The sequence below is a fragment of the Condylura cristata genome, unplaced genomic scaffold (genome assembly GCF_000260355.1).
Source record: "Condylura cristata isolate star-nosed mole 26May11 unplaced genomic scaffold, ConCri1.0 scaffold00017, whole genome shotgun sequence".
In the NCBI taxonomy this organism is placed as follows: Eukaryota; Metazoa; Chordata; class Mammalia; order Eulipotyphla; family Talpidae; genus Condylura; species Condylura cristata.
The window spans coordinates 28,557,879-28,583,832 of record NW_004567118.1 but is presented as its reverse complement, the minus strand read 5'-3'; the positions used below and the strand labels follow the sequence as shown (position 1 = coordinate 28,583,832).

The window sequence follows — 25,954 nt, the reverse complement described above, 5'->3', positions numbered from 1 at the left end:
GGAGTCTCTCACAAACACCCCTACAAGGGGTAAGTCTTTCATTCTTTCTGTCCCTGCCGCAAAGGCAGAACCCAGATGCTCAGGACTACTGTTAACGCCAACTAGAGATGAAATATCAACAGACCCATGATTTGCCTGTTCCCACAATTTCCCCAAGGGAGGTTGGCACCAGAGTATGAAGAAGTAGCCGTTTGGGAATCCAGGGGTCTGGGTCTTGGTTCAATCACAGAGAAGATAAAGGCCATGACAAGGAGATCCAGCCCTCAAAAGTTTCCAGCAGGGTGGGAAGACCTCTCAGGTCATTGTTGCAGCTCAGGTTAGTAGGAAGAATCAAAGGCCCTCAGGGAGAGGGGTATGCTTAGGCTCCTGGATAGAGAGGCATGACAGTCGGATCCTGGGATTCACACGTGTCAGGAAAGGGTGCTCCCCACTCTGGAATCGCTGTAGTCGAGGAGGTTCTGAGAAGGGAAGAAAAGAGAACACATACTCTATGCATGTGGTTTTTGGTCTCCACTAGCCATTGTCCTCCCCAACTCCGAAATCCTCTGTCAATTTTTCAACCTTCCTCTGCTTGGGACCTATCAATCTATACCCTACTCTGCCAATACTTACCCAGAGGGATGGTGTTAGAGGGCTTCTTCTCAAGCTCAAAAGAAAGCACAATAGGACGGAGGACAGAGGAGCTAGTACAAAGTGTCTGGAGCAAAAAGGTCAAGGATTCATCAATCTTGGTTGTGGACTAGAAATGAAAATTCAGGATTAATCAGAATTCAACTCCAAAATCCTTACTGAAAAACTTCAGGAATATGAGCCCCCACCTCCCAAGCATGTCTCACCTTAAGTTGGACTCCAGGCCCTGTAAATTGCAAAGCCACTCTCCCAGGTCCTCGGACAAATTCTAGGAGGGCAGTCCAATCGCTAGGACACAGACCAAGAGCTGCTGCCACATGATGGTTTCTACAGGTCACTGCAGCTTCAGCAGTTCCATCCTCCACCAGGAGTCTGGGAAGGAAACAGAAATTCCAGAGCAAACCCAAGTGTCCAGTCACCTGGACCCAATATGCCTCCCTCCCCACCAATTCCAGTTTTTTAACACATTTCACCCACAGTCATTTATCAAAAACACTTACTAAGCAATTCCCACAAGCCAGGAATTTACGCTAGCTCAAGCATAGAGCACAGAGATGAGTAACAGGAAAGTAAAGGGTGCACAGGGCATCCACCTTGTGCTCTCACCTGATGCTGGCCTGGCTAATAGACGTCTGAGTGGGGCAAGTTGGGCTCTGACGAGTACACCTTCCCTGGGATGAAGAAAATGGTTGGAAAAAACCTCATGGTCTCATCACATCCTTGTGGCACCCTGCACATCCTGCACCCAGCTCAGGCATCCCCTCCCATACCTGGCGGAAGAGGCTGGCACAATGAGCACACACCCAGAGGAGCTGAAGGCTAAAGACAGTAACAATATGGCAAGGTGCAGTGGCCCGGAATGGAGCTCGGTCACCCTGTAGAAGTTCAGCCAGGTAGATGGTGGGCAGGGGAGCACTGAAGAGAGAGAGGTAGGTTAAGAAACAGCCAGCTGGGTTCTGAAAGCAGGGTGTGTCTGGAAGGACTTAGCAATCACAAGGATGGGGACAGCAGTAGGTTTCATGCTCTCTAGGAAGCCCTATGGCCCACAATTTGATTCCTGATCTCTGATTATCATCAATTATTCATCAGGCTTGAACAACAAAGATGTTGACCAAGAAAGATATTTTTAGAATGAAAAGCCTTAAAGAACATAAAACACTAAATCCTTCTGGGTAAAATGATAGGTTAGGAACTAGGCATTTTTCATTTGGAGCAGATGAAATCGTGACTCAACACATTCTGTTAGGATCGGAGAAGACTGTAGATACAGCAAAAACTCTAGAGCCAGAAACACGCATGGGATGCAGATGTGAGGCTGTGAAGTTTAAGGATCAGGACCTGGGACACAACCTGGAACACTGACCTGACTGCTGTTTCTGGAGGAAAACTCAGGACTTGCACATAAGAGGACGACTGGAAACAATAATAAACATTGTGGAACCTACAAGTAGAGGAGGAAGAGTAGAAATAAATCAATTTGAGGTAGGCGCTGTATCAGCAGACCTGGTGACACCTCCTCAGGGATGGACCCTAATCCTGGTTCTATCAAAGCAGAGGGAAGAATTGGTCTGGAACATCTCATGAAGGTAAAGGGCATAAATGTCAGACTAACATATCAAAGGGAATATCAAAAAGAAGGTGTCACTGCAGCACAATTAAGAGAATCATGTCAGTAGGGAGAGGAAGCAAGGTGAGCTACTGCACCTGGAGACCCTTTTCTCTAGTTGGCTGAAGTAGACTCGGGCTCCTGGAAGGAGTCCTAGTAAGGAGGACAAGTGTGGGTCTTCAATGTATATGTCCAAGTAAGGGGGGAAATTACATTCAGTAGTTTCCAGAGCAACAGTTAGCTTCATACACCTTCTGATGGCCCCAGTGCTCCCTAGAGTAGAAGGAAAGGGGTGCGAGCGGTCAGTGATTTCTGTCTAGGCCACAAAGGCCCATCAATCTATTTCATACCATCCCCCACCCCCAAGAAGTGACATTACCCGAATGCATCCAGACAGAAGCTGAAAGTGGCACACACAGTGTCCGTGACAAAATCTCGGCTGACAAGGACACCAAGGAATCAGTGACACTGGAGGGTCAGAAAAATAAAGTGAAGAGAAAAAAAGAAAAGAGAAAGTGAGATTGGAGGCACAGAAAGCAGAATGGAGCAACAGAAAAAGAAGCTAAAGTAACCTGCCAGAACATCATCTATATAAGATCATAAAAAAAACTGCGCATGCTGTCAGCTGGCGAAACGCTGGAGTAACGCTGGGAAAAACAGAATTGTGGCAGATCACTCACAACCTAAACAAATTAGTAACCAGAAGTAATCCAGTAGAATTAATTAAATCTTTACTTGCATTTATGCCTAAGATCTCAGTCAGCCCAGTCTATTTGAGTTTTATATGCTAGGACTTATATCCTCTCCTTCATATCACAGGTTCTTGAAAGATCATAAAAATCATACATACAAAGGATTTTTGTTTTTTGCTTTTGTACAGGGGGAAGTATTTTTACACCTTCATTTGCACACAACACCCTAAAAAGTTTTCATGAGTAAAGTATAGTCATTTTTGGAGACATAAGCCAGCTGTTTCTTGAACTAAAAGACAGTCCTTTGCCATAAATTTTGTTTTTGTCCTTACATTAATTTTTTTCTTGTATTCCTTTATCTCTGTTGCTTTTCCATATTTGTAAGAAAGTATATTTCAAAACTGAAATATGCTGGGTGAAACCACAACTTCCACCTTACACTGACGTCATTTACTCCTCTAGAAGATGAGACAGATTATAGAAACTACTCTAAACACAGGAGAGGGAAAGGGCAGCCTAATTAGCTGGAGAACCTGTGGACATTTACTTGCCACTGAGCAGGTCAGTCAGTGACGATTTAGGTAATGCCTTGTTGACACCAGGCACATCTGGGATGTTCTGGGAGCTCTCAAGCTCCAGGATCCATTCATTCTGGATAGTGAGACAGGATGCACAGCCAGCCAAGTCCAGAGGTCGCTGCAATATGCAAGACGAGCCACCCTTCTCAAACAACTGCAGTGTCTGCAAAGAATGGGAAGATGACTGTCATTGAGTATGTCCTGGTTCAGAAGAGAGATGCATGAAATGCTATGACTCAATTAGTTCCTCTCTGGACCAGATAAAAGAAGTGATCTAGGGAGGAGACTTAGCAAAATGGCGGCAGAGTGAAGACGTGAAATCACTACGTCCAAACTCACACAGGAATATAAGACTAAAAACGGACTGTAGACTTGGATACTACAAGTCTCAACCCAAATGAGAACACCCTGGACCCACTAGAAGGAAGATAACTGAGGGAGAATTGGCCATTGGGGAACTCCAATAGGGGAGCTCGATCCGGGAGCGCCCAGGCACTAGGAAGTGCCTCAGATGGAGGATTGCTGCTCTTCTGGTTGCCCTGAAGATAGAGAGACAACTCAGCTCGGTGAGTGGAACCCAAGCTGCGGGGAAAGACTGCTCAGAGTGGGCACATAGAGCCTGGGAGGTGGGGAGGAGAAACTGGCAACTGGGGCAGCCGGGAGGCTTGCAGCCCTTCCAGTGCAGCCTGCACTCCCCACCTCCACAGCAGAGGCCTGGAGGCTAGTGCGTGCCATTAGTCACTAAGGCGGGGTTGGCAAGTTCACAAAGCCCCAGAGGTAAAAGGGGGAAAAAAAAAGAGCCGGTTAGACTGAATCAAAAACAGGCCCAACCCTGGGAAGCTACAACACTTTTAACACTCTCCCAACCCTTCATGGGCACATCCTAGCATAGAGAGGCCCTAGGAAGTGCCTCAGACGGGAGACTTGCTACTGTTCTACCTGTTTACCGCATCTACCCACAAAACCTGTGGTAATGCCCTGCAGTTAAAGACAGAGAACTCAGCTCTGTGAGTGGACCCCAAGTGATGGGAGAAGACTGCTCAGGGAGAGACTGCTCAGAGTGGGTGCAAAGAGCCCTGGAGGCACTGAGGGAGAACTGGCAGCCTGTACAGCTGGGAGGCTTGCAGCCCTTCTAGTGCTCCCTGCATTCCCCCTTTTACCCACCCCCCATGGCCTGAAAAAAAAAAAAACAAAACAGACTGACTCAACCACAGGCCCAACCCTGGGAAACTGCAAGAATTTTAACACTCCTCCAGTCCTCCCAGGGCACATCCTAGCATAGAGAGGCCCTAGGAAGTGCCTCAGGTGGGAGATTTGCTACTGTTCTACCTATTTACTGCATCTACCCACAAAACTTGTGGTAAAGCCCCAGAGTTAAAGAGAGACAACTCTGCTCTGTGAGTGGGCCCCAAGTGGTGGGGAAAAACTGCTCAGGGAGAGACTGCTAGGAGTGGGTGCAAAGAGTCCTGAAGGCACTGAGGGAAGACTGGCAGCCTGCACTGCTGGGAAGCTTGCAGCCCTTCTGGTGCTCCCTGCACCTCTGCATCCCCTGCCCCCACAGCAGAAGCTAGGACTCAAGGTGTTACTGGACAGCAGTGGCCTGAGGACTTGTGAGCCAGTAAGGCACTGCCTTGTAAGGCTCACAATGCTCAGAAAGTAAACAAAACCAGTGACTGGCTCGAACATAGGCCCAGCTGCAGGGAGACCTACAACACTTCTAATGCGCCCTACCCCCCACGGGCACATCCAAGCATAGAGGGAACCTGGGACATCGGAGGGCTACAAAGATCAACAGGCACCTTCCAGAGACAAGGACTCATCGTGTTACTGGAAGAAGCTGAACACCCTAAGAGATCCTTGACTGTCACTGGCTGAGATGACAGACACAATTCCACACAGTGGGGGCTGGAAAAACAGGAGATATTGAAACAAAATAAGGCTCAGAATACCCTCCACAACTGAAGTGTCTGTCCCTCTGCCATGCCAGAAAGAACATCCAGAAAGAATGCCGGTCAATAATAGCAACACCATGTCTCAACGAATAGAAAGTACACGACAGGGAAAAGAAAACAAACAAATACTCAAGCAAGTCCACAGGGGAAAAATTCACCACAAAAAGATCAATCACCAGAAGTCACCAAAGAAATAGAAGAACTGATCAGCCTATCAGATAGAGAATTCAGAATCATCATGATAAACAAACAAAAAGAAGATGAGAAGGAAAAACATGATATGAGACAAGTCATCAAGGAACTGAAGAATGCAAACAAGGAAATGAATAAAAGAAATGAAAAAGAAAAAAATGATATGAGACAAGCAATCAACAGGTTGAAGAAAGAAAATAAGACATTAAAAAAGGAAATAGAAGAAATGCAGGAGATGAAAAGGCCACTAGAGGAGATAAAGAATGCTGGGAAAAGTAATGAAAACAGAATAGATGAAATGGATACTGAATCAGCACCCTTGAAGACACAGAAATAAAGAGAATTTAAACAGAAAAAGAGAAGTAAAAAGGAAAAAGAATGAAGAAACGCTTCAAGAGCTATCTGACACCATTAGGAAAGGAAATATCGGAGTTATAGGTATCCCAGAAGGTGAAGAGAAAGGCCAAGGAATCGAGAAAATATTCACATAGATAATAGAAGAGAACTTCCCTAATATGAAGGAGATGAAAGTAGACATCCAAGAAGCAAGAACATCAAACTACCACGATGATAGGAGTAATACAGCAAGACACATCATAGTAAAACTACCAAGAATACAAGACAAGGAAAAGATAATGAGAATGACAAGAGGGAAGAAACAAATTACCGATCAGGCTGATATCAGACTTCTCTGAAGAAACACTACGGGCAAGAAGAGAGTGGAGGGCATATTCAACAAACTCCCAAGCATTAAATGCCAACCAAGAATACTCTATCCTGCGAAGCTCTCCTTCCTCTATGAAGAAAGAATAAGGACATTTTCAGACAAAAACTCTGCAATTTTGTCATGACTAAACCCCCACTCCAAAAAATACTACAAGAAGCCCTCAAACCAAATCCAACAGAAGAATGAACAAGAACAGTTCAAAACAAAGAATAAAAATACAAAATACAAAAGGACCAAAAAAGAAAAAAAAAAGGGCAAAGGTAGGTGTCAGTATATCAATATTATCTCTAAATGTAAATGGCTTAAACGCATCAATAAAAAGAAACAAGTGAGTTGCAGGATGGATTAAAAAAGAGAAACCAATGTTCTGCTGTCTACAGAAAACACATCTAATTAAAAAAGATAAAACAGATTGAAAATAAAAGGATGGAAAACAATCCTACAAGCAAATGGACCAAAAAAGAAGGCAGGAACAGCTATACTTATATCAAATAAAATAGACTTCAGACTAAAAAAGGTAAAAGAGACACAGAAGGCCACTACATTATGATTAAGGGAACAATACAACAAGAAGCCATAACAATCATCAACATATATGCACCAAATGAAGGCGCACCAAAATATATCAGGAAACTACTGTCATCTATGAAAATTTATATCAGAGAAAATACATACATAGTAGGAGACTTCAACATGCCACTCTCAACAATGGACAGATGAACAAGACAAAAAATAAGCAAAGACACTAAAGCTCTAAACAAGTACCTGGACAACATGGGCCCATCAGACATCTATAGAATACTGCACCCCAGAAAATCTGAGTACACATTTTTCTCAAATCCACATAGATCACTTCCTAGGATTGACCACATACTGGGTTACAAGATAAATATCAATAGATACACTAAGATTGAAATCATACCTATTTTCTCTGACCATGAAGGAATCAAACTAGAAATAAACCATATGAAGAAGGCAAGAAACCCACCTACCACGTGGAGACTGAAACCCACACTACTGGATCAATGCGGAGATCAAAGAAGAAATTAAAAAATACCTGGAGAAGAATGACAATGACAACACAAGTCTCCAAAACTTGTGGGGCACATTAAAAGCAGTTATAAGAGGAAAATATATAGCAATACAGGCTCACATAAAGAAACAAGAAATAACTCAAAGAAACAACCTAATGTTCCTTAAAGAAGTAGAAAAAGAACAACAAAATAACCCAAAAGCCAGTAGAAGACAGGAAATAATAAAAGTCAAATCAGAAATAAATAAAATGGAAGTTAGGAAAACAGTCCAAAAAAAATCGATGAAACCAAAAGTTGGTTCTTCAAAAAAATAAACAAGCTAGACAGGCCACTAGCCAGGCTCACAAAGAAAAAACAAGAGAAAGCACAAATAAACAGAATCATAAACAAAAGAGGAGAAATCACAACAGAAACATTAGGCAGAAATCAAAAGAATAATCAGAGAATACTATGAACAACTATATGCAAACAAGTTTGACAATTTAGCAGAAATGGACAAATTCCTACAACTCTATAACCACCCAAAGCTAGATAAAGAAGAAATAGAATAACTAAATAGGCCAATTACAAGCAATGAGATACCACCTCACCCCAGTGAGAATGGCACATCTTCAAACAACTAGCAACAACAAATGTTGATGAGGATGTGGAGAAAAAGGAACTCTCCTGCACTGCTGGTGGGAATACAAACGAGTACAACCACTGTGGAAAACTGTTTGGAGGTTCCTCAAACTGCTTAACATGGAGCTTCCCTAGGACCCAGCAATCCCACTCCTAGGTATCTACCCAAAAGACACAAAAACACTGATTCAAAAAGATACCTGCACCTCCATGTTTATTGCTGCTTTATTTACAATTGGAAAGACATAGAAACAGCCCAAATGCCCAAAAGTGGACGACTGGATTAAAAAGATATGGAACATATAGACAATGGAATATTACTCAGCAACCAAACAAAAATAAACACATGCCTTTTGCAGCAACATGGATGGAGCTGGAAAAGATCATGTTTAGTGAAATAGGCCAGAAAGAAAAGGAAAAATACTGGATAGTTTCACTCATAGCAGGAATATAACAGACCAGGCGAGAAAATAATAATAACAAAAAACTATATACCAGAGACATTTTATGGGGGTGGAGGGGGGAGTGGGATCAAAAACAGTGGGGGGAGGGAAATGTACTGGACTATGGTGATGGCACATGGGTGATTTGGTGATGGGAAGCCCAAGTATAACTGAGTTGGGAAAATGCCAAAAAATAAGAAAAAAAAAGTGATCTAGATATAGGTAGGCTTTTCTGTTTGATCTAAATTCACCCTGCTTCTAAGAGATCTAGAGTGACACTCCCTCTCTAGACCCCAAACCAAAAAGAGTTTCTGAGAAGAGTATGATGTAATGGGGCACTCACAGGAGGGCCAGGAGCCACAAGCCGGTATACTTGTCCTGGATGCAAGAACTCAAACCAGCGGACTGAAGAGCCAAGGAAGAGAAGAAGAACCTATAAAGGAAGGAGAGCAGTGTGCTAGAGTCCCAGAAAGATGCCAGGATAGAAATCAAATCCTAGGTCTCTGCAGTCCCACTTTACCTTTTGATCCTTGTTATCATCTCCCTTGGGCTCAGGTGGGCCCCAGCCAGTACCTTCCCTCCTCTGGGTGCCCACAAGCCAGGTCCCTGATACATGGAAACTGAGAGTGGGTTTTGGCACCTCACTGGATCCTGGGGGGACACAAATGTTCCTCTTCATCAGAGCCTCCTTGTGGGAGACCAAGAATAGACGACTCTGTCCTATGTGGGAGTCCTGGAGAGTGGGCTCTGTCTGAGGCAGCATTGAGGAGGTAGCTGAGCTAAGTCTGGGCACAGGCAGGATCAAGGCATCAGCCAGAAAGAACTGGACATAGACTCTGTTAGGAGACACAATGTAGGCATTAGGCATTGGATGTTGTGGGCTGCACTGTTCTACTATCTGCACTAGGCCCTTCCCCCCAAGTCAGACCCACTACCCCAAGTCAACCTGGCCTTCTGCTCCTGGATGAAGCTTGTCATGCTTAGCTCTTTCCAGGAAGGGAAGTTGCTTCTCACATTCCTCTCTATGACCAACTGGAACTTCTCTATCTGTACCAGGCAGCCTAAAAGAAGAAAGTTTTTTTGTTTTGGCAAGAAATAAAACAGGCTAATCCACTCCCAATCCAGGTTAGATCTGCTCCCCTGACACAAAGTAGAGACCCAGACCTGACCCTGCCTTGGAGGGGTGCCTCCAAGAGAGAAGTCATTCAATATGGGTGCCCAGTCCTGCCCATTCTTCTAAGCTGAAAGGCCTGGATTCTTTCTCACATATCCCAAAAAAGACTGTTCTCAGACCTAAGGAACTTTCTTTCCAGGTTCTCCTAAATCCTAATAACACCATTATTCTTCTGAACTAAGAATGAAAGAAATGGATGTTGTCATCCTGCTGGGCAGTTATTAGGAGCTATGGTAAGAAAAATGAATTTTGGAAATTCAAGTTCTTTTGCTCCTTTTCTCTGCCTACCAATACCAGTCGTCCAAACTTCTCCCCAAACTATGCTATTTCAGGATCTCTAGCAGGTGCTTCCCCCTGCCCTTTCTTTCTGAGAACTTCTACCATACCACCACCTTTCCTCCACCTCTGAAGTCCAAACCTATGAGCTGGGGATCACTGAGGGGTCGTGAGTGCTTGTCCAGGATTTGACAGGGGATGGAACCACTTTGGTCTCGAAGTCGCAGACAACCTTTATGAGATGAAGCCACTAGAACCCCAAGTAAAACCTGCAGGGAGATGAAGGCCAAGTAGTTATTAAGGCCAAGTCGTTACTAAACAAATATTGAAAATATACACTATGCCAGGCACTATATTAAATGTTAGATACAAAGCGAACCAAAAAAGATATGGTCAATGACTTTAAAGAACTGTATATATTCAACCAGGAGGACAGATGTAGAAAAACACAAATGTTTGCATATTCAGTAGTGGAAGAGAATTAATACAAACAGAGGTTTGAGGCAGGAGGCCATGCAGGGCCTCCGAGGAGACAACAAGGTGCCTGTACTTGATGTGCACTGGGGGAAACAAGAAAAGAACTTAAAGCCAGAGTTTTGGGATCCAAGTTGTATTTTACCCTACTTTTTCTAGTTGCTGCAGGAAGAATTAATCAAACAGGTCAAGAAGAGATGGTGCAATCTAATTAGGTTAGTATAGTCAAAATGACAAGAAGTGATTATGGTTGTGGCAGTGAGTGGCAATAAGAGGAAGTCCGTTAAGCCAGCCTGGAGCCCCCTTACCTGGACTGGCTGGAAGGCACAGGGCAGCAGCCGGAGCCAGGACCAGGTCAGACGCTGATTTAGCTGGCAACTAGTCAGGTGATAAGCCTCTGGGAGGGGCAGAAGGGTCTTGGGGTCAAAGGTGTCCTGGGCCCTGCACTGCCCTTTCTCTTTCACAGCGGCCAGAGTGGGGAAAGAACAGGGAGTCTGCAGTGGAGCATACTGCCAGGGAGAGAAATGAGACTGTGTGTCCCAGGTGTCCCCTAGGGCAGCAGCTGTCATCCACCTTTCCCCCACATCCTCCTACTTTCTGCAGTGGACAGTGATGTGGCTCTTCAAGGATTTCGTTTTGTGCATTCCGACTGGGATTGCAGGGAGGAGCTAGACCATCCAGGATAGGAGCCAGGAGCTGCAGTGCCAAACTGGGGTTTCCAGGAGAGGAATGTGTCAGGAACTGCCAGTGTCTCAGCACATGAGGACATAACCTTAGCCAGGGAAAGAAACCAAGTCACCTTCCCAAAGGCCCATCTCTGCCAGGAGATGGGCCTTCCCTTACAGAGCAGTGTTCTACTTCTTACTCCCACCAGCTCCCCAGCCCAGACCTTCATCCTCCTCACTTGCAAGCTAGCTCCTCCAGGGCCCTGGCGGCCCACAGGTAGAGGGGAAGTCCTAACTGACGTTCCCATGACAGGTGCTTATACAGGTAGGCCCCGTAGCCATGATGGGAAGACTGAGTCTCGGGCTTCTGATGGGAGAAGCCCCGAAGCAGCACAGCACCACGGAGGCAGGTGGCCAGCACTGGTCTTGTTGTCCCTCCACCCAGTGACTGGAGGAGGTGAACATCCTGGAGCTGGGGAAAAACAGGAAAATTGAACAAGCAGAGGTGAAGCCCCTGAATCAGTGACTCCAGGCAGTGTGGATGGCAGCTCTCCACTGCCTGGGTTCCATGAAAACAGTTTCTCCATTATTTCCTTCTGGTTTCCTGGCTCGCTTTCTGGCACAACCCAGTCTCCCTTGAGTTCCACTCCATCTGTCCTGATTAGAATGATTTAGTATTCATCAGCATGGGCCCAACCTATGCTTCAACTCCAAGACCTCCTCCTCTGTCAGCAGGCCCTGGAGAAGTAGACACTCTGGCCTCATCCATCTTCCCAGTGCTGCAGACCCTACTCTTTCCGGATCAAAGCTCTTACCCAGGCCATTCTTAACAAAAGGAAGCAAACCCCACTGTCAATACACATTTATTTTTAGAGCTTTGCTACTGAGGTGCCCACCCTGATTTTATTTTTAAAGATCATTTCGTGAAAATGAAAGAAGATCATTTCATGAAAGTAAAAGAAGCTGCTAAAGGGGCTTCTTTTCGTCGTCACCAGATCTGCTCCCTCACATACCTCGAGTCGGACTCCTGGTCGCACCACCCGTCTGAAGTCATGGAATTGCTGGTAGGCCAGACAGAGTCCCAGTTGCCCATCCAGCTCATAGAAACCAGCAGGCTCATTCAGCACACCAGTAACCATGCCCTGCCAAAGCCAAATGTCCAGTTGATTCCTATTTCCTTCCTCTTTGGAGACCCGCATTTCCTGCCCACCGAGATTCAGGATCACTTCCTATGCTCACCGTGTATGATAAGAGTATAGAATTGCGGCCAAAGTCTTTTTGTCCCTTTCTGTCTTGGGCGTTGGTTGGCGTAGGAAGTGGCTTGGAATTAGCCTCCAAGAGAGGTCCATCCAGCTCCAGGTCCAGCTCATACACACACTCTGGTTTCAGTGGCAACAGATGAGAGGTGGAACTGGTCATCCAAACGCGGCCAGGGTGTCCACAGATCTTGGATACTCGCAGCGCTGTCAGCACATAGGTCCTACCAGGTCTAAGGGCTCGGTGCCACACCAGCTGGGCAGGGACCTAGCTTGTGCAGAGGCAGGCAACACGGTACTTGAAATGCTTTTCACAACACTGCCTCTCTGCCAGAGTCCCCTTTCAGACCAGTGGTCTTAGTGAGCGGGATGTGGTAATATGCATATGAAGAGGTATGAATCTATACCTCTGAATCATACACAATGTTGTAAACCAATTAAATTTTGGAAATACAAAAATACATATGTAGCATATTGTGTATATATGAACAAAATAAATAAATAAATTAAGTAAAACAAAAATAAAAATGTTTAGACAGAAGACCAAACTAGTGGCCACTAGGCAGGAAGGGACAGGTGGGTAAATTAGGTAAAAAAGGTCAATGGTATGATGCAGGGTAGAACTGGACATTTAGTGGCAAACTTAATGTAATACGTACAGACACTGAATTATAATGATGTTTACCTAAAGCTTATATAGTGTTATAATGCAATGCTACTTCAAAAAGCAAATGCAAAAAAAAAAAAAAAAAAATCCAAAACAAAACAGTAAGAGTCTGACACCTCCTTTCCCCTCCAGGTCTCTGAATCACCCTAATCCTCACCTGCACAATGATGGACACATGGCTGCCTGCTTGGGATGATGCACCAAGAGATAGGATAAAGTAAGTTTTCTTTTTACTTTTCACAAGTGCACTCAATCGAACCAGCGTCCCAGCTAGGTTTGGCTGCACAACTTTGAGTTTACTTCTAAAGAAAGAAGAAAAGGAGAAGGGGAAAGTCATTTTCATTTCTTTCTACACCCTATAAATGCCTTCCTTTCTGCTGTAAAGAATAATCTAGTCATGGGGCCCTCCCTGGTGGAGCAATGGGTTGAAGCACAGCACTGTGAAGCTGGCTGCAGTCACTTCAATGCAGATTCGGTCCCCAGCCAGGGGGTGATTCACATAGTGAGGCAGACCTCTCCTGTTTCCCCCACTGCTCCCTTCACCAGAGTACTTCATTGGTCTGCCTGTTCTGTTTCCCACTCTGTCTCTGGTGAATCCTCTCACCCCTCTGGCCTGTATGCATACATAAATAATTCTTTACAAAAAAAACCCAAAAAACAAAACAAAAAAAAAGAATAATCTAGGCATGACTTAAAATTCCATTGCTCAAAGCAATTATTGTAAAAATCTCAGACTCTACTCATTGGGTAAGACATACTTCCCTTAAAGACACTGCTCTTAACATCTGGAGAGGACCCATTCATTCCGATGATTTGGAACAACCCACGATATCACTATCGTTACCTTACTTTTTCATCCTTCCACTCACCATGATCATCCTCCCAGTGTCACGATGTGCCCTCCTTCCCAAAGGGAAGAATTACCTGTGCCTAAGCAGGTGAGAGGCAGTCTCTGGGTAGACAACAGGAAGAGGGGAAAGAGAGGCAGGACTGATGGTCAAGGGAAACACTGGCACAGGGGCACACCAGAGCTCCAAATGTCCTTCCCCTGAAGAATTCCACTTAGCAGGAGGGAGGTAACTCCAAATGGGGAACAGAAAAAGCTGGCCCAGCCAAGAAAGATCCAGATCTATGAGCTAGAAAAAAACAAGAGTAGGAGTTACACAGGACCCTCGTACCCCAGTAACACCCTTCCACCCTTACTCCCTCAGAGACTCAATTGCCTCACTCCCTAGACAGCACTCTTGTTAGGATATGAGGCAAAGGACCCTCCCCATCCCTGTTCCTACTCACCTCACAGCCCAGGATACCAGTGTTGTCTCTCACATAGAGGCTTCCATTTTTACACTCTTTTTCCAAATACCCTGGTTGGTCTGTTAGTGTTCCTAAAAGTAACAATCTTTCTTGAGACAGGGGGGTTCCACTTGGTAGAGCTTCTTTGGCCCACGTTTGGTATGTACTACTGCTCCAGGACAGGTGGCTATAGCACGGGAGGTGCTGATGGGTCTTCAGGTCCTGAACTGAGACAAAGCTGCAGAATGATGGGAATAGAGGTCTTATGAAGTCATGTCCAATCCTAGAAAATTACCCTCATTCCAACAAATCCCCCAAGGATCCCAAGAAAAGGTCAAAGGGGAACGCGTATTAAGAGTTTGACTGAAGGGGAAAAACCTTGGAGCCAGGAGTTTAAGAAAATAAGGACATAGTTCAGATCTAAAGACTGGGTAGTTCATAGGGAAAGCAAGAAGAAAGCGTGCGTTGTATGGTACTCTGAACAAGATTGTACCACGGAGCAGATCCAAAGAAATGAAGTAGGACTGTGAGAGCATCCTGAGAAGATGAGTGTGGCAACTGCACTTTATAGATACAACAGCTTCCCTGACAGCATTTCAGGTGTTAGTTCTACAGGGAATTCCTAAGGATGTGCCACTTGCGCATCCTGCCTAATGGCTCAACATCATGGCCCCCGACAGGTTCCCTGTCTAGTCTAGAGTATCACAGTACTAATGACTGGCTGGGAAGCTGAGGCTGAGACACAAGGTGATATCAGAAGCTCCCTAATTCCAAGAGATATTTGAGAGCAGCCATTCTGTAGGATTTTTCAGAGCCTTTAATACATTAATGAGCATCTCATGACTCTCCTAGAGCAGTTTGAAAAAGAACATTTATTAAAATACCAATAAGTGTAATTATTATTAAGTATACTTATTATTAAAATCCAAATAAGTACACTTACTTGTATTTATTTTGCATATGTATACAAAAGATATGTACCTCATATATTTAATATAGCTAAATACACACACATAAAAAACAGGAAGTAAATACATTATAATGTCAACTGTCATACATCTATGTGTAGAAATTATAGGTGACTTTTACTCTTTTTTAAATTTCCTGCGTTTCTCACAGTAACTGTGTAACCTTTTTTGAGTCAGTCAGAAAAATTATAATTATCATTTGTACATTAACTATTTAGAAGATGTGCAAAAACATGATGAGGCACACTTTCAGACACTGTTAGTGGAAACAAATTACTATCATATTTTTCAAAAGCAATAAAGAAATTTTTATTGCTTAAAATACCTAAATTCTTTGATCCAATATGTCCATTCTGGGAAATCTATACCACAGAATTAAAGCTAAACACAGAAAAAAACATTAAGATTAACAAACCAATGTCTCCCAAACTTACTTGGCTAGGGAACCTTTTTCTTTTGGTACTTTGATAACATTACTTAGAACAATTTAGGAAATGGTAATGCAGGGGGAAAAACCTTCAGAAGATCTTAGACTCATGTTTTCTTAAACTTGGTGAAGTCTTAACCTCTGTATCTTAGTTTCTTAATGTACAAAATGATGATATATCAGGCCCTCCCTGGTGGCACAGCAGGTTAGGATACAGCACTACAAGCTAGCCGCGGGGGCCTCAGTGCCGCGGGCGCCTCAGTGCCGGGTTAGATCCCCGCCCTGGAGGTGACCCACATGGCACAGCAGACTGCTCCTGGCCCACCCCCTTCTCTCCTCAGCAGTGCACTCAGTCAATCTGCCTATTATGCTTCCCACTCTTTTTCTGGTGACTCCTCTCACCACCTCTGCACCTCGCACCTCTGGCCTGTATGTGTAAAATAAATCAATCTTAAAAAAAATGATGTATCAATCTGTCCCCATTTTGAAACAATTTTTCCCAAGTTTTCTATCTTCTATCTTCTCTTCTTCTTCTCTCTCCCTTTCCTTTCCTCTTAATTTTTTTTTTATGATTTATTTATGTATATAGAACTGGAGTATAGGTCAGAGGTGCAGGGGCAGCGACAGGATTCACCAGAGACAGAATGGGGGGCAGAACAGGCAGACCGACAAAGTACACTGCTGAGGGGAGCAGCAGGCAGGTCAGGAGAGGTCTGCCGTGTCATGTGGGTCACCTCTGGGTGGGGATCGAACGCATGCTGAAATGGCTTTAGCTTCTCAGTGCTGTGCTCTAATTAACCCACTGTGCCACAAGGGAGGGCCCATTATTCTTCTAAATTTGACTCAAGCCAATTAAAACTATAGGAAAAGTAGCTTAATGGAGAATGGGAAAGTTTGGCAGAATAAAGTTGAATTTAGACTACATTTTTCTCCCCTTAGCTAGTATCCCATCACTCTAGTCATTCTCCCCCACGCCCCCTTTTAGTTGTAGGTCTTTCCTTTTAAATTCCAATATTTAATGACACCTTCCACACTCAAACCAACATCTTACCTGTAGCTAAGGGGCAATGCAAAACCTTGCTTACTTTCCTGGGACAACCAGACAGTCTTCACACAGTCAACTACTAACTGAGTCAACTGAATGTCAGGCTCCTTGCCAACTGGACACAGGGTCTCTTGAATGAAGGTCTGGGCAGTCTTAAGCCAAGCTTCCTCCTGAAGATAAAGAATTTAGTTAAAATATCTTCATAAACAACCTACCCTGCAAGGCATCTTGGGCAAGAAAAAAAAAAAAAAAGGAATAGAGGGGGAAAAAAATAAGAGGGCCTATAAATGATGGTACAAAAGGAGTTTAGAATGTGAAGAAATCTTGAAGTCATACAACCATCTTAGAGATTCAGCTTTGGTCTTATCACGTCCTAACACACCTGCACCAATCTGGACAGTGCTCACCTAGAATATATGTCTTTTACTTCTCTATGAACCCTTCTCTAACCATTCCAGTCAGAATGCCACTCTGTTTTTGGAGCTCACAGCACTCTGCACATATGCCTGTTAAAGAGCAATGGTCAACAGATAACAGTAGTCTATTTAATACTGTAATGCCAACAAATAGAGAAATAATTATTAAAATCACACTTGAAAAAAACCTTTTAGATTGCTCATAAAATATAGGACAGAGTACTACACATAGTAATATGCATGTACTATCCTCCCAAAATGGATAGTACATAAAAAAGGACATAGGCACAATATCATTTTTAATCTTTCCTTTTTATTCAGTCAAGTAATTACATTTGAAATACACACAATCTAAATTCACCTAAGATACAATCCCACTGGATTTGTTTCCTGTTTTGTCTTTTCAGTTAAGATGTGAGCTTCTTGGTGGCATCCCTGGCACAGGGGTTAAAGACTCAGTGCTCTCAAGCTATCACAGTCATTGCTGTATGAATTCAATCACCCCCCCAGGCAGTTGACCCACACGGCACAGCCTGTCTTGCCTGCTGCTTCCCTTAGCAATGTATTTCAGTCTACCTATTCTGCTCCCTACGCTGTCTCTGGTGACTCCTCTCACCACCCCACCTCTGGCCTGTAATCCAGTTTTTCTATGCATAAATAAAATAAATCTTTTTAAAAATATGGAGTTTCTAAAGACAACACAGCCATCTTTGTATACTTGCCATGGTCACAAATTCTGGACACAGAGTTGCCTGCTCTCCTCTTTCTCTGCTTACCCTCTCTCCACACACACACACACAAATACACAGAAAGGGACCAACGTGGCCTATTCACAATGCTAGGCTGCTTCATTTTAAAATTCTGAGTTCACTGATACTTAAGGGCAGGACTATTATCCCTCTTTTTTTATGCATACAAGAACTGGGGTACAGGGTAGAGGTGGGGGGGGAATAAGAGAATTCACCAGAGACAGTGGGAGAATAGAAAGATTTACTGAAATACATGCTCAGGGGAGCAGGTGGACTAGACAAGAGAGGTCTGCTGTGCCATGTGGGTCACCTCCCTGGCCGGGGATCAAACTTGTGCTGCAGTGGCTTCATGTAGCTTCACAGCGCTGTGCTTTAACCTGTTGCACCATCAGGGAGGGCCCCATTATCCTTCTTGATCCCCAAAGACAATTCTAAACAATTACAGCTCTATCCTTGTTCTACCAAAGTTCACTCCTCTGTTAAACTGTTGTCAGTCTTCCATAGTTAGTCCATCTTTGACAGCTTGAAAAACCAGTGTTCAAGCTCCAAATTACTCCAGTATCCTTGTAGACAGCTCTACCACAAAACTTTACTCCACATCTACCAAATATTCCTCATAGTCAATGTGGTCAAAACTGGGTCCTCATTCAGAACTGCCCCCAATGTAATCAAAGCCTAGATTTCATAAAAAAATATTTATCTATTTATGCATATAAGAAATGGGTACAGGCCAGAGGTACAGGGGTTGAGAGGTTTCACCAGAGTGGGGAACAGAACAGGCAGATCCACTGAAGTACACTGGTGAGGAGAGCAGCAGGAGAGAGAGAAGTCTACCACGTGTGGGTCAGCTCCCTGGCCAGGGATCAAACTCATGCTGCAGTGGCTAAGGACAGCTTCATAGTGCTGTGTCTTAACCCCTTGTGTCACAAGGGAGGCCCCTCTCATACTTTCATCTTGCTCTCTGTGTCTGCTTTTTTTTTTTAGCTCCTATTCCTCTGAGAGTCTGTCCACTGCTTGACACATTAAGTATTACTGTTTCTCAGAGTTACCATTGCTTCTACCATTGCACCTAAGAGTTGTTTAAAATATGAATTCATAGACCTTATATACAGAATTTGAATCCAGGGAGGTGTGAGAGATCCAGAGATAGCATTTTGCTATTTAAAAAAAAAAAAAGTTATTTATCTGGTAGAAGAACTACCATGCAATTCTTTTGCACCCCCTGACCAGAAGTGGGGTGGGGATGAGGGAGGATTCACCTTAGACTTAGTGGGGAGCAGTACAGGTAGATTCAGAAGACAGCATCTTAAGCTTCTCAGATTACTGTGGCTATAGGATGAAGTCTGAAAACACTATACACTTTACCTTCAATGACCTCATATATCAGATGTTTTCACAATATACTGGTATCTCTAACTGGGATTGCTCCCTTGAGTTCTAGTTACATTCATCTGTCTATCGGATTCTCCAACTGGCAAGTCTACAAGTGCCACATATGCCTGACACAACCCAGTCCTTTCCAAAGTTCACTAACAGCAAACAGCACCCCCAAATAGCTCTACCCTCAAATCCCATGTCCTCTTTATCTCCTTCTTTTCCCCAAGCCCTTTAAGTTCTATTTCCTTAATGTTTTTTTTTTTTTCTCTGTCTTCACCTTTGGAACCTCAACATTACTGCCATTGTCAGGATCACAACAATCTCTCACTACATTAAAGCAGTCTTCTGATCATCTCTAATCCACTGTTTACACTGCTTCTTCAGAGAACATTCAATTCTCATCAATCATTCTTCTGCTTGAAATCCTTCAATAATTCCCAATTATCCTCAAGTTAAAAATCTCTGCTAGTAAAACAAGTCTGTCCGTTCTGAGGTCCCCCCAAGTTTCCCTTCTAAGATACCTCGGTCTATCTCTATGTACCTCTTAAGTTTTTGCCTCCACCTGGAAAGTCCTTTCAGCTTTTTTTTTTTTTTTTTTTGTTAACTCTCACGCATATTTTGGATCATAGAAGCTTTTCCTAATTATCAGTTATCCTTTTCCCCTACAGCTGCACCAGAGGATCTCACAGCTTCAGTGTTTGCCATTAGTCCGTTTCTGGTTTCCCAATGGCTTGAAGCCTACAGAGTGGATGGAGAGGGGTTTACAGTTCAGGGCAAGAGTTGCAGAACTAGTGGTAGGACGAAAGTGGCAGTGCCGCCCAGGCACCCGCAGCGAAGTCAGGGAGGTAAGTTGACAAGGTAGAAGGGACAAGGGCGGAAAGAAAATTGGGGCCAGACAAGATGAAAAGGATGGCGTACGAAAAGCGACACTCACGGAGCCAAAGTGCTGAGGCCGGTAAGCAGCCATAGTGTGCCCCGGCTCTGCCCCGGAGGTGGCCGGGAGCCGTCGCCCGCGCGAGTGCTCACGGGAGCATCACTAGTGACTTCCTGTGAGCGCGCCCAGGATTTCTCCTGCAGTCCGCATCCTCTAACCCCCCAGCTCCAGGCTCTCTTTTCAGCAGCGCATACGGATGACGCAACTAGGCGCTGCTCAATTCATGTGCTCTGAGCCCGGGAGAACTGCATGCACGAGGGTAAGGCATTTCCGCTATCCCTATTTGCTTCATCTCTGCGCTACTCACCCCAAGCCCTATTTAGGCTATTTTAGTAATTCCATCAACGGTCCATTCGTAGGCCCCACGTAATGTGGCCAATTTCTCAATACCAACCAACCTGTCGACCCCTTACTCTATTTCGGGACCTGGCGAGTCTTTGGGGATACAGCTCTTATGCAAACAACCCTGCTTCTTTCTGTATCCCTGGGATACTGTATGGAGAACTATTGTCAGGGACTTAACTTCGGAAAGGGTGTTCAACCTCTGGGTTGGGGTACGCTGAGAAAAGGAGGAATCAGGACAGAGCTGGCAGGATCTTCCTTTAGTGAAAAGAGGCTTGAATGGGGAGAAGGAAGCGCGCTGAGGGGGACTGGTGAGTGATGGGAATCAAGGGTCCATTCGGCCAACAAGTTTTAAAGTTTTTCCTTTTTAAGCCTCATGTATTCAAAGCTTTGGTATTCTAGTGGAGATAAAGCAACCACAATACAGGCTCACGTGGGAAGGTTCTATTGGAAAGGTAGAACTAAAAAGTAAAATGTCATATAATGACAAATACTATGAAAGAAATAATAAGCTTCTTCACAGCAGTTGGTCAGGGAAGTCCTTTTCAAAAATGTGATTGCACCTGAAATCTGTGCACATTATCAGGGTGAAAAGAATACCTATGGAACTGAGCTTGGCAAATTAGAGGAATAGAAAAGAAACAGTTGTAGTATTTTGAGGGTGAGGAGGTGAGTGTTGTGAGAAAGGGCTGGAGAGGTAGACCAGGGAAGCCAGGATACTGAGTTGGAAGGTCATACCATGTGTGATGAGAAGATAGGATATCGTGTATGGTGACAATGTGGCAAGTAGATTGTGTTTCTGACTGGAATGAGGGGTACTGGTCTGGAAGCCTGTGTATTTTACAAGTCCATGATGGTAGTGACTTGATCCTGTGATCCTGTGTAATCATGACTAAGTGAATGGTGTGAATGGTGCAGGTCGGAAGCCCTCAGCCCTGCTTGAAGGGAGGTGTCCCTGAACATTGGGGCAGTGAGGAGTACTTCCTAGAGTTGGAGAAACCTGTGCTTGTCTTGAGTGGGAAGGCTTTAGGTAGCACAGGGGTAGGTACGGACTGGAGCAAAGGAGTAGAGAAGGGGCTAGAGAGGGTTTGGTTCGTAAAGCCACAGTTCTGAGAAGCAGTGGGATCAAAAGTTGGAAAGCTGATTGGAGATAGATGTGGGGAACCATTGAACATCCGGTTCAAGGCTTTGGAGTTATCTTAAGCAGGAACATAGTATTTTCAAGTATTGAAGTAGAGGAACTATCATTTGACTTCAGCCCAGCTCATTATCTGGGTTTATACTCTAATTCCATTGCTCTCAGGAGGTCTTTTCTCACTCCTGAAGTACTAGGATGGTTCCCACACTCCTTTGATCTTGACCATGCTGGAGTGGAAATGTCTTGGTACTTACCCGTTTCCATCAATAAAATATAAGCTCAATGAGGGAAATGTGGTTTCGTCTTACTCACAGCTATATTCCAAATACATGTCTGGGGCTCAGCAAAGTGCAGGTGTTAGAGGAACATGTGTTAAGAATGTATGCACACCCCAATCCCACATTATTAAAGCCCACATTTTGTAGGATTAGGTGAAACCCCCAAAGCTATATTCCTCAGATTACTGTATCTCTGAATACCCCTATTACTTTCCTCCACCCCACCTTAAATGCCTCCAAAGCCTCAGCTGTCCTTGAAACCTGAACTTGACTCAACAGGTAGGCTACAGTGTTATTATTTAGGTGCCTGATTCATCTTTTCAACAGGGACACAGGCAGAGATGTCCTCAGTCCTTCACTTCTATGTTCGTCCCTCTGGCCATGAGGGGGCAGCCTCTGGACGCACTCGAAGAAAGCTGCAAGGGAAACTGCCAGAGCTTCAGGGTGTTAAGACTGAGCTGTGCTACAATGTGAACTGGACAGGTTGGGCCAGGTATTGGATTCTTGAGGGCGGTACTGCAGAGCCGGGGTACAGTCTCAGGTCCTTCCTTGCCCTTTCTCCCTGCAGCCAAGTCCCTCCCAAATGCTAAGGAGATGAAGAAGCTGACGTGGCTGTTTGGCTGCCCCTTGTTCCTGGATGATGTTGCTCAGAAGTCCTGGCTCCTTCCTGGTTCCAGTGACCTCCTGTTGGAAGTTGGGCCCAGGCAAGTGTCTTGGCCTGGGGCAACTCATCTCATGTTCAGGGGCACATCACCCCTTCCAAACACTACTCACCTCTTCTATTCTTCCTCCTCCTCTTGTGATCCTTGAGAGATTTGTTATTCCTTCACTCTTCCTAATATCTGCCTAAAAAAAACATATTATGGGTAGATGTCTTTGAAGACTGAGCCAGCTTCCAGGCATGTTCTATAAGTATAACAGATTGCATTCTGAAAATTGAAATAGAAGCATTTTGATGCTTCTATTACCTACCGGTATGGTTTGATTTGAGGGACCTTTGAAAGTGGGTTTCTTAGTGTTCCAGTCTGAGGCCAGAGGCCTCCATAGGAAGGGGGTAGAGTTGGAAGATTGAACACCTATAGACAGATCTACTGGTTCTCGGGTCATAACCATACAACCACTCCTCAGGCTGAACTTCTCCACCCCAACATCCACAAACATCGTGTCAGTGTGCTGTTCTGCTGGGCTGGGGGCTGTGGATCGAGTGGAGATTACCCGGCGCTACCTGCTCTCGGTGAGGTGATAGGTGATCAGAGTGGGGGATCATGAGGAGGAGGCGGACCAAAGAGAGTAAGGCAGATGGTGGGAGAAGCAGGAAGAAGAGCCCCTGGCTTTAGGCCTGCCCTGTTTACATGTGGTTCACTGCCTGAGGCCACCTGGTCAAGGGATGAAGGAAACAGAAATCTGGCCCTTGCTCCTTTACTGATTTGTATATCCTGGCAGCATACCTGGAAGGCATTTCTAATCTAATCAAAGGAGCTATGTAGGCTAGCAGGGAGCTGGGTCTGCATGACTAAGAGGACTGAGAGTGGACCATTTTGTCCTTTCTTTAACTTTCTATCCTTTCCTGTGTTATATCTTTACCCCCAGTTTGCTCATCCCCCTTCACCTGAGATGGAGGCCATTGCTCTGACTACTCTGCATGATCGGATGACTGAGCAGCACTTCCCGGATCCCATCCAGAGCTTCTCCCTTGGTAGCATGCCAGCACCTCTTAACAGCCATATCAACATACTGGCTGAGGGCCAACTGGCCTTGGAGAAAGCCAACCGGGAGCTGGGTAAGAAGGGGTCCCTGAAAGGAAGGCCCAGTCTAGGCTAGGAGGGATGCTGAGAACTGGGATATGACAACCAGAGTCCCAGTCAGCTTTCTGGGGTTTGTCTCCTAGGTTTGGCTCTAGACTCCTGGGACTTGGAATTCTATACCAAGCGCTTCCAGGAACTGCAGCGAAACCCCAGCACCGTGGAAGCCTTTGACTTGGCGCAGTCCAATAGGTAGGGAGGATGAGGACATTGTGGTATCTGAGGGCTGGAGGTTGCAAGAGAAATCCATGGCAACTCACCTTGGCTTAGGAGCCTCCCTGAGTCTGTTTGAGAATCTGGACTCCCCATTCACCCCATAGTCTACAATTAGATATTGGGTTTGTCTTCACTTTGGATCTGGACATCTGAACGAGCCTCAAAGACAGAATGTTTGAAGAGTATAACTTGATGGACTATGTTTTGAACTATGATTGAAGTATGAGTTTGTTGTAACTGCAGCTCATGCTGGTAAGAAGACTAGGCCAAGTCTGAGAAAATGATATGTTGCTACCCTGTCTTTGCCTCCCTGTATCACCCTCTGCAGTGAGCACAGCCGACACTGGTTCTTCAAAGGCCGACTCCACGTGGATGGGCAGGAGCTGGCACATTCACTGTTTGAAGTCATCATGAGCACCCAGGCATCCTCCAACCCCAACAATGTCCTCAAGTTCTGTGACAACAGCAGGTGGGCTGTGCCTGAAACTGGGGTGACCTCAAGCCCTGGCTAGGGGAGCCCTGGCGGGTTAAGTGCAAATCCCAGAATGGATTTGCATCAAAACAAACAAGAATGGATTTGTCCTCAGTGCGATCCAGGGGAAGAAAGTTCAATTCCTACGACCTGAGAACCCCACACAGCCAAGCTGCTTCCGGCAACAGCAGGGGCTCAGACATGTTGTCTTCACAGCAGAAACCCACAACTTCCCCACAGGTGAGCTGGGTGCCAGGAAGTTTAGATCAGAGAAAATAGGGTAAGGCGAAGATCCCAGGCCTAGTGGAAAACAACCAAGTCAGCTGGTCTTACTTTTGATGGGATGGCCAGACCTGAGGTTGGTTTCCTCAGTACCCATGCCTGTCCACCCTCTCTTCACAGGTGTAGCCCCCTTCAGTGGTGCCACCACTGGCACTGGGGGTCGGATCCGAGATGTCCAGAGTACAGGCCGTGGAGCCCATGTAGTAGCTGGCACTGCTGGCTATTGCTTTGGAAATCTGCACATTCCAGGTCCCATCTCTCCATCCAGATTTCTTCCTGCCACTGAGTGCTTTTATGTCTTCAGCCTTAGGTCACCCTGGGTGCCTTTTCTTGAGTAAAGGAGGGCTCTAGAATAGCTGGTCTTTCACTGGCCATGAGTATGAGGGCTACAGGTCATGGGATACCCAGGTCTCCAGACTGCTTTTGCAGAACTATAGTTTTCTTTATAGGCTAGCAAGTGCTCAGCAAGAATATCTGATACAACCAGGTTGGGTCTTGAAACCACCACCTGCCACCAAAATTTAATTTCATACATAGTCTTAAAAGTTTTGATCCACACAGTTAGAGAGAAGGCTGGTGTAGGAAATAGGGCACAAGATCAGTGTTGAATTAGAGGCTTTACATCGTCCTAACATAGGACTTCCTGAAATGATACACTCTCCCAGGCAGGTGGTCCTTGGTGACTTTGGCTCTTTCTGTAGGCCCCTGGCTCCTATGTTTTTTCTCTTTACAGCCTATTCAGTTTTCTTTTTACCTCCCAGGTTACAGTTTGCCCTGGGAGAACCCAAGCTTTCAGTATCCTGGGAACTTTGCCAAGCCCCTGGAGGTTGCCATTGAGGCCAGTAATGGAGCTTCTGACTATGGCAACAAGTTTGGGGAGCCAGTCCTGGCTGGTGAGACTGAGGGAGGTGGGGGGTATTGGACCACCTAGTCCTAGAGGTGGGTAGGGTATATAATCCTTTCCCTTCTCTGTAATGTCTTTGCTCTAGGCTTTGCCCGCTCCTTAGGCCTACAGCTCCCAAATGGCCAGCGGCGTGAGTGGATCAAGCCCATCATGTTTAGTGGGGGCATTGGGTCCATGGAAGCTGAACATGTGAGCAAGGAACTCCCAGAGCCAGGTAAGAGCCTGCCACCTTTCTCCAAATCCACCTAGCTTTTTCCCTAGCATGTGGTAGTGCAGGGAAGGAATTTAGAGCACACTTCAGTGGTTAGTTTTTTTTTTTTTTTT

The 25,954-nt window shown here is 45.1% G+C and overlaps 2 protein-coding genes across 3 annotated transcripts in view; one reads left to right on the top strand and one right to left on the bottom strand.

Moving 5' to 3' along the window:
• CTC1 (CTS telomere maintenance complex component 1) lies at positions 1–20,246 on the bottom strand. The gene is made up of 23 exons (XM_012726709.1): positions 20,197–20,246; positions 16,727–16,890; positions 14,281–14,518; positions 13,912–14,123; positions 13,145–13,289; positions 12,304–12,588; positions 12,078–12,206; positions 11,304–11,536; positions 10,994–11,171; positions 10,708–10,908; positions 10,068–10,194; positions 9,422–9,536; positions 8,996–9,311; positions 8,819–8,908; positions 3,476–3,669; positions 2,616–2,704; positions 2,335–2,509; positions 1,994–2,071; positions 1,401–1,545; positions 1,237–1,301; positions 837–1,002; positions 613–739; positions 1–458 (listed from the first exon to the last, which is right to left on the bottom strand). The coding sequence occupies exons 1-23, from the start codon at positions 20,227–20,229 to the stop codon at positions 331–333; spliced, it is 3,633 nt and encodes a 1,210-aa protein (XP_012582163.1). The 5' UTR covers positions 20,230–20,246; the 3' UTR covers positions 1–330.
• A 61-nt stretch (positions 20,247–20,307) lies between these two features.
• Positions 20,308–25,954, top strand: part of PFAS (phosphoribosylformylglycinamidine synthase) — a 19,402-nt gene continuing 13,755 nt past the window's right edge. Inside the window, exons 1-11 of one of the 2 annotated variants that reach the window (XM_004684613.2) lie at positions 20,308–20,455; positions 22,282–22,437; positions 22,523–22,658; positions 23,083–23,188; positions 23,545–23,734; positions 23,843–23,948; positions 24,301–24,441; positions 24,560–24,684; positions 24,847–24,975; positions 25,488–25,619; positions 25,716–25,844. In XM_004684613.2, coding sequence (XP_004684670.2) covers positions 20,446–20,455; positions 22,282–22,437; positions 22,523–22,658; positions 23,083–23,188; positions 23,545–23,734; positions 23,843–23,948; positions 24,301–24,441; positions 24,560–24,684; positions 24,847–24,975; positions 25,488–25,619; positions 25,716–25,844 — 1,360 coding nt within the window. In that variant the 5' untranslated portion in view covers positions 20,308–20,445. The remainder of the gene's footprint in view (positions 20,456–22,281; positions 22,438–22,522; positions 22,659–23,082; positions 23,189–23,544; positions 23,735–23,842; positions 23,949–24,300; positions 24,442–24,559; positions 24,685–24,846; positions 24,976–25,487; positions 25,620–25,715; positions 25,845–25,954) is intronic. The other variant, XM_012726574.1, reaches the window with a different exon arrangement.